The sequence below is a fragment of the Thamnophis elegans genome, chromosome 1, assembly GCF_009769535.1.
Source record: "Thamnophis elegans isolate rThaEle1 chromosome 1, rThaEle1.pri, whole genome shotgun sequence".
In the NCBI taxonomy this organism is placed as follows: domain Eukaryota; kingdom Metazoa; phylum Chordata; class Lepidosauria; order Squamata; family Colubridae; genus Thamnophis; species Thamnophis elegans.
This window is the reverse complement of record NC_045541.1, coordinates 11037016-11051952: the sequence shown is the minus strand read 5'-3', so window position 1 is coordinate 11051952 and position 14937 is coordinate 11037016. Positions and strand designations below refer to the sequence as shown.

The 14937-nt window shown below is 41.1% G+C and overlaps 1 protein-coding gene across 1 annotated transcript in view; it reads right to left on the bottom strand.

The window, feature by feature from the left end:
- DNAH7 (dynein axonemal heavy chain 7) overlaps positions 1-14937 on the bottom strand; it is a 174848-nt gene that overhangs the window by 35462 nt on the left and 124449 nt on the right. Inside the window, 4 exon segments of the mRNA XM_032210028.1 lie at positions 915-1109; positions 3929-4055; positions 8622-8957; positions 11950-12083. Of these exon segments, the coding sequence (XP_032065919.1) occupies positions 915-1109; positions 3929-4055; positions 8622-8957; positions 11950-12083 (792 nt within the window).

Below are 14937 nucleotides of genomic sequence, written 5' to 3'. Positions count from 1 at the left end.
TCTACCAGTGGACCCGGAAAGCAGACCACACCTACAGAAGAGGTTCCAAATTTTTTTGAAACCCACCACTGGTCCTTGGATATGATTATTCTACACCATCATGCTCATATTTATAAAACTCAGTGCCTCTGTGAAAGGTAAGGATGACTTCGGCGTTTGTGGTGCAATCAGAACATTGCGTGTGTTGAAGTTGTTTTAACGCAAACCAAAGATGCCTTTTAAAAAACAAGTTTACATCATATTCTTATGCGTGCCAGTGCTGTGTGTGAGGTAATTTAAGGTGGTTCTGACAAGTGTCGTCGGCATCTTCATATCCGGTCACATGGGCGGCAAGCCACTCCCATCCGGTCACATGGGCAGAAAGCCACTCCCACAAAGGAGGCCACACCCACAGAGTAGGTTCGAACAATTTTTGAAACCCACCACTGGTTACAGTGCTGATCACTTTATCCCTGAACATACCAGCTGCAGGTGCTATCAAATATCAGACTATCAAATATCAGTCCTTAACCTACTAAAGGCTCTGAAACACAACTCCATTAGACTGATGCTTGCCTTGAAAAACCTGCATTGATATAGAGCCTGCTTTTCATTAAAAGTAATTCTAAAATGGGAAACTGTAAAACAAACCAATAAAAACGTATCAGAAGTTAAAAAAAGAAGATCATGGCGAGGCTGGAACTATAATAAAAAACAGCAGCATATGAACTGATTTGAATTTTTCCTAGTAATCTAAAAGTTGATATTTTTCAATTAAAATTATTACCAATAATTGTAAACGTAATGATTGTCCTTATAAACAGTTTAGAATACAAAAAAAAAAAAAAAAAGATATAGGCGGGAGGGTTTAATGCTGAAGCAAAGATGAATGCTTATTTAAATGAGGAATGTAGACCAGATAATTCCAGACCTACCAAACTATCGTATACAGTTTTCCATCCTTCTTTCAAGCGTATAAATTCCTTTCGAATACCTCTGAATATTGGCAAATCATCCAGGCGGCAGATTTCATCCCATGATTTCTGGGGAAGCCAGGGGCAGGGATTAGAATAAGGATTGTCCAGGCCTATCCCTCCTGTTAACAGAAACTTCCACTCGTCCTCATTAATCTGCAATGATTCCAAACAAAATAAATTACTTAAAACTTTGAAATTCAAAGATGCACTTGCTTATGTAGCCAAAACCAAGTTCAGAGACTGTATTTTTCCAAATTTGTTAAAGGTTGCACGTGATTGGAAGCTGATTCTTTCCTCCTGTACTAATGTCTACCCTGGACAATCATGCAAACGTTGAAGAGAACAAGAACGATTTCTCCTCTCAGTTTTTCCTTGGGCAACGCTACCAATAGAACTCAAATGGACAAAAGCCTATTAAATCACCCTAGTCACCTCAAGGCTGGATTACTGCAACGCGCTCTACATGGGGCTACCCTTGAAAAGTGTTCGGAGACTGCAACTAGTCCAGAATGCAGCCGCGCAAGCGATATTGGGTGTACCTAGGCACACCCACGTTACACCTATCCTCCGCGAGCTGCACTAGCTACCTATATACTGTAGGTATATAAATATATATATATAAATATGCAAGGATTCAAGTTTCAAGGTGTTCTCAGTGCAACATTGCAAATTACTGAAAACGGGAGCTTTGGTTGACACCCCCAATGCCGTTTTATGGTCAGAAAACAACCATTTTGAATCTGAGGTGATGAGGGAGGGATCAAATCAAATCCTTCCAAATCAGTAAAACTAGGGATTCTGGTCTGGTCTTTCAGCATAGCTGCAAAGACCAACCATCCAGGAGGACCCCAATGTTAATGTTGATCTGCAAAGACATGCATCATTTTGAAATTCTCCCTAGGGTCCAGATGTTCCGCAGTCCAAGGGCATTATGGTTATTTAATGTTGCAATTACCTTCTCTGACACAGTCATTATTGATAAGAAAGCATTTTGATGAGGCCTTCTTTAAAAACAAGTTCCCCCTGGCCTGAGGAACTGTTACTCAGGCAAAGACCATTTTGTCTTATTCCACCGTCCTTCATAAAAGTTTGTTTGTTCCCAGATCACTTCAGAGGTGGGTTGCTGCCAGTTTGGCCTGGATCGGGCAAACTTGTAGTAGCAGTGGCAGGAGCTCTGCCCAGCCGCCCGGACGCTTCTGTGCATGCACAGAAGTGTGGTGCGCGTGTGGGAGTGGGCCTGAACTGGTAGTAACAAAATTGGCAATCCACCACTGAATCACTTGTTATGTTTAGATCCATATATCAACAAGATATTTCGAGGAAACAGAGGAGGCAAAATGCTCAACACTACATCGCTTTCAGTGGTTCAGGTATTTTAGAAAAGGAATGTTTTGGTGAGTGGGCTGCTTTACCTCCTGTGCCTCAAAGTTTTTCCCCCCTTTTTGTATGTTGTCTTTTCCTAGAAGCTTAAGGCAGTTTATGTGGGGAGAAGGGAAGCTTTTTATGCCCATTATGATCCACTGAGATAAATTGGTTTGGGAGAACCTGACTAACTTAAACTCCCAAGCAACCCTGGGGTCAAATGGGAAGTTAGACCTGAAGGTCCCATTAACTGAGTGTCCCCAATAAAAGAATCAACCACATTCATACGCGCATAGAAATATAACCACGACACACCCAACTCGATGATACACGGCATCACATACTCTCCCCGTGGGTACCTTCTGAGCCCTGTCCCATTTTTTGCCCATCCCCTATAGTAGTAGTCATGGATGAAGGCTTCAAGATAAGGAAGAATATAATTAAGACAATTACCTGTAGTACCATGGTATGGGAGAAGAGATGTTAGTTAAAAACTACAATGAATACAAAGTTGCATAGGTTAAATAATTAGTACAAGCTATTTGCCATTTTTGCAAATAAAATAGATACCAAACTGCACTTTATAAGTACATGTGACACAGTGCTTAATTTTAATTTTTGGGGGGAGTATGATAATATTCAATTTTAGAGTTACAGAGAAGCAAGACCCATTGGACTTGGAATTCTTATTATATGTTATCTAACCAAGCATTATCTTTTCTGACTGGCAGCTTTTTTTCAGGATCTTGTATAATTTACGACCTATGGAATACTAAGCAACAGTATCTCCTATTGAAAAATCTGTGGTTCAGGGCCAATTTCTATGTTACTACAAGTTATTTCTACATTTAGACTGAGGACATATATTTGTAGAGCACAAAATATGGGTTTAAAACCACATGTGGTTTTTAGACATGAACTATCTTCCTCCAATTTATGAGATTTATTCTAAACTTTACTTGAGTTGATATGTAATTTAGAATGAGATGAACCTCGAGTTATTAGAGATGACTTCTAGTTGAAATCAAGTGCTTTTGTGTGAAAGAATAAATTCTTTTCAGTGAAAACTAGAGTGAACAGTAAGTTGAGTTGTAGTAATTTAACAGAAGGCTGGATTCTGGACTTAATTCTGGAAGGACGGAGAGAAGCAGAGAAGGCTGGATTCTGGGATAAAGGGAGAACAAGCATTGTTTGGAGAAAAAAAGGGGGATCTGATCTGGTGCTAGTGAAGGCTGAATTAGGACAAGGGGAAGAAAACAAGTAAGCAGCAAAGGGACAAGTTAGGGAGGAATACAAGGCTAGATGCAAGCAGAACAGAAGGACTGAAGGAGATGGAGCAACAGGGCAATGAACCGAGAGAATGGCAGGATGGAATGAGGATACAGAAAGAAAGAATGTTGGGAAATGTGTGAGTGGAGCAGGAAGGGGCCAAGGGGCTGCTCCGATTTCTGTCAAAGTAAACAAGCAATTCTGACAATTTTTGCCCTTTTTACTTTCCTGCTGGAATTCAGAGCTTAGAAATATTTGGGAGAAAACTAGAGTATCAGACATACGGTACCCCATTATGCAAAAAAATCCCCATCCAGTAATGTGTTTTTAGCAGCACTAACCAATTTATCGTGCTTCAGAAGATTTACATTCAGGCAGAAGGAGAAGAGCAGCTTGTCTTTTTCAAAGAGCGAGCGGCAGATGTTGACGTAGAGGGAGTAAGTAAAGTGATCTCGGAGAAGCCTCAGTCTGAAAGTGTAAAAAAAAAAAAATAGGGAAGACCCAGCACTGTGGGAGCCACAAGTCTGAAGATCCGTACAATTTCAATTCTACAGGAACAATCTATTTTTTTTCCCCAATTAGTACAATTTCAATTCTACAGGAACAATCTATTTTTTTTCCCCAATTAGTACAATTTCAATTCTACAGGAACAATCTATTTTTTTCAGTTAAATAGTTTATTTTTAAAACGTTGCACAAGGAACCCCACTAATCATGCAGGAGATACCCTTTAGAGCAGTGTTTCTCAACCTTGGCAACTTGAAGATGTCCGGACTTCAACTCTCAGAATTCCCCAGACAGCGAATGCTGTCTGGGGAATTCTGGGAGTTGAAGTCCGGACATCTTCAAGTTGCCAAGGTTGAGAAACACTGCTTTAGAGGGACTCAAAGTGACCTCTAATAGCCAACAACTTCCATGAACTGATTCGACCCTTTTCTAAAGACTGCCAAGCAGGTTGCATCACGGTAATTCCCAAGCTGAATTACGTATTTTGTAAAATAAATTTTAAAAATGCTTTCTTCTGTTCTGATTTTTCCAGGATTTCAATGGGAGACCACTGGTTTTAGTAAATTGGAAAGGGGGAAAGAGCTTATGCACTTTATCCATACCAGGCATAATTTTGTAAACCTCAGTCATACCCTCTCTTATCCTCCTCCCAAATATTACAACTTTTTCTCATAGGGAAGCTGTCCATCCCCTCCATTTGGTGTCCTCCTGCAAACCTTCTCCAGCTCCGCTGTATCCTTTTTGAGATGCAATAACCAGAATTATACACAGTATTACAGATGTAGTCATGGCATTCATTCATATAAGAAAAATATAATATTGACATCTCTATTTTCAATCGTTTCTTATTATCCCTAAGATGCTGTTGGCCTTTTTTTTGCAGCCGATGAGCTCTGTGTTAACACCTTCACTGAACTGTTTACTGTTATTTCAATGTGCCTTTTCCCTAAAAACTACTTTAACAACAAACTAAGGCCTGAATCAGTGATGGTGAACCTTTTAGGCATAGAGTGCCCAAACCAGAAGGCACGTGAGCATCAGAGTGCCGGAAACCTGATGACAGGGGTGGGTTCCTGCCAGTTCTAACCTCTTCTATAGAAGAGGTTCCACAAATCTACAGTGCCGTTTAGAACCGGTTCCAGCTCCCTCCCCACGCCTGTCCTCACACCATCAAGATGAAGAGTGAGAGGAGGAATTCTGGGAGTTGAAGTCCACAAGTCTTAAAGCTGTCAAGTTTGAACACCCCTGGGGTTTTTTTTCCTAAAGGGTTGGGGTGCGATGGTCTTGTAACTTGACAGCTTTAAGACTCGCGTGCTTCAAATGCCAGAGTTTCTGAGCCAACATTTTGGTTGCTAAGCAAGAGCGTTGTTAAGTGAGTTTCACCACATTTTACAAGTTGGCCACGCCCACCCAGTCACATGGCTGGCAAGCCACTCCTACCTGGTCACATGGCTGGCAAGCCACTCCCACCCAGTCACATGGCCGGTAAGCCACTCCCACCCAGTCACATAGCTGGAAAGCCACTCCTATCTGGTCACATGGCTGGAAAGCCACTCCCACCCAGTCACATGGCCGGCAAGCCAATCTCACAAAGCAGGCCACACCTACAGAAGAGGTTCTAAAAATTTTTGAAACCCACCACTGCCTGATGACCAGCTGGCTGAGCTGGGGTGACTACATGTGTGCCACAAAAAGGGCTCTGTGTGCCACCTCCGGCACGTTTGCCATAGGTTCGCCATCACAGGCCTAAACCAAAAGCAAGTGGACAAGTGTCCTTCCCCCACCCCATCCCAAACTATCTGACGGCTTAATGGGGTTACCTGACTGACGTAATTTACTAAGCATTGAACGCTACGATTTTGCCATATAGTCCATTTGAAAACTAACACATGTATTCAATGTCTGTTACTGCGTTTTCAGAAAGGCCTATATAGTTTTGCAAAGCAGTGTCTCTGAACACTTACAAGAAGCAGCCTGTCTAGCTATAGTCAACATTGCCAGAAGCATAGCTGGCCCATTTAAACTGTCAAAAAACTTGATACTGTAAGTAATGTTTAGTTTAGTTTAGTTTAGTTTTATTGATCTTGTATGCCGCCCACTCCCGAAGGACTCCGGGCGGCTTACAATAAAACAAGGGAGGGGGATAATACACAAAACAACATATTGAAATATACAACAGTCACAATTTCTGAGGGGCTGGATATTTCGAAAGCCCCCCGGCCTGCTGGAGCAGCCAGGACTTAACGGCTTTGCGGAAGGCCGGGAGGGCAGTAAGGGTCCGGATCTCCACAGGGAGATCGTTCCAGAGGGCTGGAGCTGCGACAGAGAAGGCTCTCCCCCGGAGGGTCGCCAGCCGACAATGGGTCCAAAGTGAGAATAAATAGGTCCAAACACTCACAGAAAACCATCAAGCAAGCAAACATCCAAAAAGTACAGAGAGGATGAAGGGGAGATGGGGGGGGGAGCTAAATTCAAATATCAAGTTTGTCTTTATTATTTAGCAGTCCCAAGCTACAAATGAAAATATCACATAAAATCTAACATTGAACTCAATTTTCACAGCACATTATTTTTTTAAATGACTTTTCACTGAAGTCAGCTTAAATGCTGTGTCCAATTAACTGAAGATAGTGGAATTAGTCAGGCTAGGTTTCCCTAATTTTCTCAAGGTTTGCTATTTAAGTCCTGTTTTGGTATTTTTATTGAATTATTAAAGAAGAACATTTGGAGGGGAAGGAAAACTTTGAATGAAAAACCCATGAATGTTCCATTCGATTTCTTTCTTACACAGTTCTTCAGAGTGAGGCATTTATCTCTTTTAAAGTATTTGCTTTACCTGCACAGGTAAAAATATGCCTGCAACTACAGCTTCTCTCTTCATATAGGCTTGAGCATATTGAAAACGCTTTATAAAGGCATACCTTGTTTTCATTTTATCAGAACTCCAACATTGAAAACCAAAAACACAGACTTGTTTTGTGAAGCAGAACAGAACAAATCCCACACTCTTTCTGCATAAAAATCAATTCCTGCATATCCCCAATTCCCCCGTCTCTCTGATATACAGGTAGTCTTCGATTTACAACCACAATTGAGCCCAAAATGTCTGTTATTAAGTGAGACACTTCTGGAATGAATTTTGCTCCATTTTACTACATTCCTTGCCATAGTTGTTAAGTGAATCACTGCAGTTCTTAAGTTAGTAACCTGGTTGCTAAGTGAATCAGGCTTCCCCATGGACTTTGCTTCTCAGGAGATCAGAAAGTGGGATGACAAGACCATGAGACCATCATAAATATGAACCAGTTGTCAAGCATCTGAATTTTGATCAGATGACCATGGGGATGCTGGTCACAAGTCACTTTATTCAGTGCCATTGTAACTTTGAACAGTCACTAAATGAATTGTTGTAAGTCAAGGACCACCTGTAATTTAAGATGGTTGCCATTCTGCACTGTTACCTTTAGAACAATTTTGGAAAATAGAAAGTGGCATGCAAATAGTTGAAGCAAATAAATGGTGGGAATCTGAAGTCTATCACAAATAAGTTGGAACTCTATTAACAGATATAGATTTTGCTCACCCTGACTCAAATTATAATAAAATAATTTTTGGGGGTGGGGGGAAGAACACACTTAATCCAATGAAATCCGTACAAATGTGCTAATTTGATTAACATATAACTTGATTAATAGCAATAGCAATAGCAGTTAGACTTATAGAGCTGAGGTGGCGCAGTGGTTAAATGCAGCACTGCAGGCTACTTCAGCTGACTGCAGTTCAGCAGTTCGGCTGTTCAAATCTCACCGGCTCAGGGTTGGCTCAGCCTTCCATCCTTCCAAGGTGGGTAAAATGAGGACCCGGATTGTTGGGGGCGATATGCTGATTCGTAAACCGCTTAGAGAGGACTGAAAGCCCTATGAAGCGGTATATAAGTCTAACTGTTATTGCTATTGCTATTATACACCGCTTCATAGGGCTTTCAGCCCTCTCTAAGCGGTTTACAGAGTCAGCATATTGCCCCCAACAATCTGGGTCCTCATTTCACCCACCTCGGAAGGATGGAAGGCTGAGTCAACCTTGAGCCGGTGAGATTAGAACCACCGAACTGCAGATAACAGTCAGCTGAAGTGGCCTGCAGTACTGCACCCTAACCACTGCGCCACCTCGGCTCGATATATAACTTGATTCCAGTCTCAGGTTAGTTGGTAGACTTAGAAGAAAATACCATCTCCACCTGCCTCTGTATTCCTATCTTACCCAGGTTTTTTTTGTTAATTTTTAATGTTCAAGGTTTTAACCCTTTACATTGCTGTTTTATGATTCTGTAGGCTATGCAGAGTCACTCGACAGTGATATGGGCGGCGTATAAACTTAATAAATGAATTTTATCCAGAACTTTTCAATATAATAAACAGCCTAAGTAATAATAAAAACCGAAAATCCCAACGCACCCGCTCTTACTGGATGCTCCACAGTTAGAACAGATGGTCAAAGCAACATTAGCATCGTAATTATTTCACATACCTTTCTTGCAAAATATCTGACTTTTCCGAATTGTCTATAGACATAATGAAGAGGTTGATGAACCAGGTTAAAGAATACTGGTACATGGGCTCAATATTAGCCAGGTCTGCGATTGAAAAAAAGAGGATCGCGGAATGAACTGCAATGGGGCGGTAGCCCATCCGGGTAGCATCTATCTTCTTTTCCGTTTCTTCTGCGATGGCTTGCTTTTCCGAAATTTCGTTAGCCAAAGCTTTAGAAGAGGATAATATCTTGATAGCAGTCTCGTCTTCCAAAATGTTTCCTTCAGACGACGACAGGACTTCTAAAATTTTGTCCTCTATTTCCTGCAGCTGTCTATAACGGAAAATTCGATTAATAACTTGTAGAAGTTGCGAACGATCTAAAAATGATTTGATACAGTCAAGGGATCCTAAGAATATTCATTACTTTAGAAACAAAACTGGATTTGAGGGATGAAATCTTTGACAGTTATTTTAAACTTTAAGGTAGAAAACAGACACAAATCTGAATTTGTACAACCATTTCCTGACCCATTCCAGCCAATCAGCAAAACACACATACACCACAATTAAGTCCCAAATTCTGTTGTTAAGGAGACATTTGTTAAGTGAATTTTTCCCCCCATTTTACAGCCTTTCTTGCCTCAGTTGTTAAGTGAATCACTGCAGTTGATAAGCGAGTAACCTGGTTGTTAAGTGAATCTGGCTTCCTCATTGACTTTACTTATCAGAAGGCTTCAAAAGGGGATCACCTGACCTTGGGACACCGCAATGGCCATAAATCTGAACCAGTTGCCAAGCATCTGAATTTTGATCACGTGATCATGGGGATGGCTGCAATGGTTATAACTCTGAAAAACAGTCATAAGTCACTTTTTTTCAGTGCCTTTGTAACTTTGAACAGTCACTGAATAAACTATTGTAAGTCAAGGACTACTTGTACTGTAGGTCTACATCAGCTTTCCCTAATGTTATGCTTTTCAAATGTGTCGCACCTAACTTCCATAATCCTCATTAAAATCTAAAATATAATAGAGTTCATCTGCTGAAGAAGCCCATTTTAGTGAAATCACGAGCTTTCCACTCTTAGAAAAGGTAAATAGTGGGCTCAGTTCAATTCCTACCTCCTAAATCTCTCTGATCTATGCTAATCTTGGGGAAAGTCTGAGCTGCTCTTCTCAATGGCCAGAGATCTTTCATAATTCTACTCTGTCCCTGAGCTGCTGCCATTCTGAGCTGCATTTCATATTGAAACCAATGAAGTCTACTTTGGAATGCAGCCGTCTTTCCTGGTCAGGTACTTTTCATATGTTAATCATCACCTTCTCAAGTGTCCACCCACAAGAAAGGTTCATGATTATGGTATTTGGAAAAATAAAGAATGAGGAACCTCTGTTATTCAAACAGTATGTCAGGCTGCAGCCATATTTCCTTTGGAATTTTGACACTTCCTATTATTCTACTATGCCTTTTCTATTGTGGGAAAATGGGAGGGGGGGTTGTACAGAATTAGATGCTATGTAGCCAAAACAAAATTCCTTCTAGAAAACCAAGGTGATCCTTTGTCTCTGCACCTCTGCACCTGTCCGGAACTGGATGGGTGGAACTGCCAGCATGGCAGTGTAAGATTGGACCATGTGATATGTGATGGACTTGTGGGTGTGGGCCAAGATTTTGAACTTTCAAATGGGAGGGGGGAAACCGGGAAGCTTTCAGATTCAGGTTTTCCCAGATGTGCCAACATGGCTCTCTTAATAAATTGGAACTTTGAGCCTTGGACTCTGATTCAATTTTGGATGCTCTTTGGAACCCTGATAAGTATCTACAATCTGATCTAGTTTCAGTTATTTAGTACTTCATCATGCAGTAGCCAGATGTCTCTGGAAAGACTAAAAGTCAACATTAAAACATTGGCACTCCCCCGTTTCCCCTTAAGAACTATTTAATATCCTCTGAAAAAGTAGGAGATGCCTTACAACCATCATGGACAACTTAGATTCCTCTCCATTAAGGTGCTGAAGGAAAGTCTACATATGAGCTATCCTGTGGGTGGTTTTGTACAGCTATTTAACCAAGATAAAGACCCAATGACTCTCTTTGTACCACATGCTAAAACTCAGTTAATCTAAATCTTCATTAGTTTTCTTGGGGTTCAGCACATAACAGGCATAGAATCATTCAATGGTACAGAAAGCAGCATAAATTACAGAGGAAAACATGGAATGTCAAAAAAGAATCACGTAGCATATTTCAATTGTTTCGGTGAAGGATTCTCTATATAAACACAGAAGCTGTCATTGGCCCTTTATGGAAGCCTTTTAAAAAGCTTTATTTGAAAGAGAAATAATATCCCATGTGTTAGGGAGAATTCTCTGCCAATAAAGCTCAAGAGTACCTTTACAGAATAATTTTCACTCTTCTGACTTCTCAATTACCTACAAAGTCAGACCACACTTTACAGTGAACAGAAAAGATCTTGTTATTTCAAGAATTTTCACAATTCTTACGTTTCCAGTACCAAAGTCAACTAGATTTAGATTTAGATTTATTTTATTTATATGCCCCCCTTCTCTGGGAGGGACTCAGGGTGGCGAACAACTCAAGAACTACTTTTTATCAAGTTACACAATGATTATATACAAGTAATCCTCAACTTACAACCACGTTAGAGAGTGTAAAACTTGTTGTTAAGCAATTGAGTGCTCATTGAGTGAGGCATCACATAGCCATACCCAATTATATTACCTTTTACCACAGACATTATGCAAATCATCCACTGTTATTAAGTGAGATACCAAATGACTGTGATTTGCAACTTCCTACTAGCTTCCCCATTGAGTTTGTTTTTCAGAAACAATCTGAGAAGGCTGCAGATCACTTAGCACTAGCAAGAGCACTTATATATAGCTCTCTGCTATATAGTAGAGCTATATAGTACTCTCTGAGCAATGTCAGGGTCAGCATATTGCCGCCAACAAGCTGAGTCATCATCATTTTGCTGGCCTCAAAAATAGAAGGCTGAGTTAACCTTGAACTGGTAAGGATCGAACTCTTGGCAGTGGCAGAGTTAGCCTGAAACACTGCATTCAAACCATTGTGCCACCACAGCTCACATAACTGCAGGATGCTGCAACTGTTGTCTGAACCCGTTCCGAAGAGCCCAGATTACGATCATATGACGCACTTTTTTTTCAATACCATCATAAAATTAAATGGCCATTAATTGAATGGTGGTAAGTCGAGAACTTCTGTATGTTAATTACTTTCTCTCTGTAGAACATTATCATTCAGTTGAGATAACTTTCTATCTAATAATAGTTTGATACCTTTTATTTTCAGCTCCTTGTAAGATCAAGGCTTGTTTTTCTTCTTCCAGATCTGGCCTCTCTCTTGCAACAACTATTCCAAGCAGTTGGTCTTGCATCCCCTCTGAAGTTATCATGAAATTTAACAAAGTTACCTGAAAATTTCAAGAGTTCCAAATTAGAATTAGAACCTAACAGTTCTAACACCAGTTATCCAAATATTTAAATATCTGTCCATCTGGATATTTATTATCCAGATATTTAGTCTTCAGGATGCTGTGATACATTCTAACATAACGGTCCCCAAATGTTTTGGTACCAGGGACCAGTTTTGTGGAAGACAATATTTCCATGGACAGGGGAAATGGTTTCAGTTTCACTTGCTCACCCACTCTCCCCTCCAGCGCTGCGGCCTGGTCCCTAACCCTGTTCTAACACATATCAAACATTTCTGAGAAAGAGAAAAGAATTATTTCTGCTTTTGTCTGAAAGTTATCCTCTTCCCCATACGGCAGTCTTCTCCAAGCAAGTACTTTCAAAATATATTTTCCCGATTTCTAGAATTCCCATACTTGGGTATAATGGATGGAAATTCTCACAAATAGAAAGTGCTAGGTTGGAATCGGGGAAGATTTTATGATTGGCTTGAGAAAGCAAGCTAGAAAAAAAAGTAGGGAGAAGATAAAGTACCCAGATGACGCATTATTAAATGGAAAAGAGGGGGAAAACAGAAAAGAAAATATTAAATTATAAGTATATATCCAAGAGCATGATATAAAGGGGGAGGGACATAACTAGGGTAGACTAGCAAAGGTAAGATACTAAATTATATTTGGGTTGGCAGAAATACCATCCCAAGGAAACAAAAACTGAGTTTTGAAATACACACCAACAACAATAGAAAAAAAAAGGGAGAGAGGAGGAGAGAATGAAAGGAAGATGGGGGAAAGGAGAAAGAGGTAAGGAGAGGAGGATGGAAGGGGGAGAAAGAGAAGGAGAGAGGGTAGGAAGGGGAAGAGCAGGAGTAGGAGAAAGGTAAGGGAAGAAGGAAGGGGAAGGAGAGGAGGAAGGAAGAAAGTAGAGAAGGGAGGGAGGGAGAAAAGAAAGTGAAAACAAGGAGGTGTTACAAAATAAGGAAGGGGTGATAAATAAAGCAGCCCAAACTCTATATTATAACCTATTAACTGAAATAGTAAATGTATAAGAATGATAAATGTAAAGAAGAATAACAATCATGTGAATGAATACTTAAAATGGTTTGTAAGAGAATTAAAAAATGAAAAAAAATCTTTGAAAAAGAAAGTGCTAGGTTGGAGAATACTGCCATAAAGTAATTCCTATCTTCTGGACAGAAAATAACAGCACTCTATGCCCAAAGGGACCATGGGAGGACTTGTAAAACCAAATTAGTACAGATCATCAGGGAGAAAATCTACCCATTTGGTCATTAATAATTGGCAATGACTTGACTGCCACATAAACAAACACAATCTGTAGGTTGGACTTTGATAGACCAACTAGCTTTCAACTCAGTTGCTTTTCCAGCGAAAGTGAGATCAAGACAAGTTTTGCCCTATTTATTTTGGAACTGCAGAATTGGCAAAGTCTGATGGGAACTTCTACCTACAGCTTCCTGTTCCACAGTTCCCTCCGCCCACCTCCCAGAAACCAAGGCACGTTGGTGCTTCTTCTCTTTGTCCTCATAGTGGCTATTTGGTTTCTCCCCCTCCCTTCGCCCTCCCAAAAAGCAAATGCAGATATGAGAATTGTTGGGTGTCAGTGGATTACAATGGGGTTTTCACATTCCTCTAGCAATAGCACTTAGACTTATATAGCGCTTCCCTGTGCTTTGCAGCCCTCTCTAAGCGGTTTACAGAGTCAGCGTATTGCCCCCAACAATCCGGGTCCTCCTTTTACCCACCTCGGAAGGATGGAAGGCTGAGGCAACTTGGAGCAGGTCAGGATCAAACTGGTGGCAGTCGACAGAGTTAGCGTGCAATACTGCTTTTTAACCACTGCACCAACATGGCTCATAGCAGGAGATTGGAGGCAGAGTGCAGTGAAAAGAGCAGGAATAAAAGATTCTTACCGCAATATAGAAAAAAAAAAGAAAATATAATAGAGGAGCTTTTAATCTAACAGGTGGGATTTACCCTGGACTGGACTGACTTTTGTTAGTGTCAAAGATGAATATCCCACTCTCTTGGCCTTCCGTAAGGCCACTAAAACCTGGCTGTTCCCGCAGGCCTGGGGCTGTTGACCCCAAAATATGGTCCAGCCCCACTTGGAATGGAATGCATGGTGTGTTTTTAAGTCTATCTTTTCTTTTTCTCTATGCCTTTTGATTTATTTGTATTGTTAGCCGCCTGGAGTCCTACGGGACTTTGTTAAATTGTTAAATCCTAAATATTAGTGTTAATATGCTTACATATTTTTAAAATTATATTTAATATACATAATCACTGACATATATGTCAGAGGGAGAGAATGGAAAAAAGCATCTGCGCATATTAATGTTATATATGCATTATCATTATAAGCTACACAGTGGTTAGAGTGCAGGACTGCAGGCTGCTTCTGCTGCTGCAATTTCAAATCTCACCAGGCTCAAGGTTGACTCAGCAGTGGTGGGTTGCAGGCAGTACGCCCTGGTATGGGCGTACTGGTGCCTGCCCAGAGCACTGGGTACCGTTCCGTTCCAGTGCTCCGGAGGGCCCACCCGCCCACCAGAGCTCCTTACCTGTATTTGACCTCTTCTGCGCACGTGCACGGAGTGCAGGGCGCTTGGACAATGCTCCGCCGAGCAGCTGGAGCATCGTGGAGACTCACAGAGGTGTCGCAAGAGGCAAGGACGCATGCACGCATTGCCCGTGCATGCGGGAACACTGCGCACGTTCATGTGGTGGACGTCAGATCTGGAACCCACCACTGCTTCCCAGGTGGCTAAAATGAGGACCCAGATTGTTGGGGGCAATATGCTGACTCTGTAAACTGCTTAGAGAGGGCTGC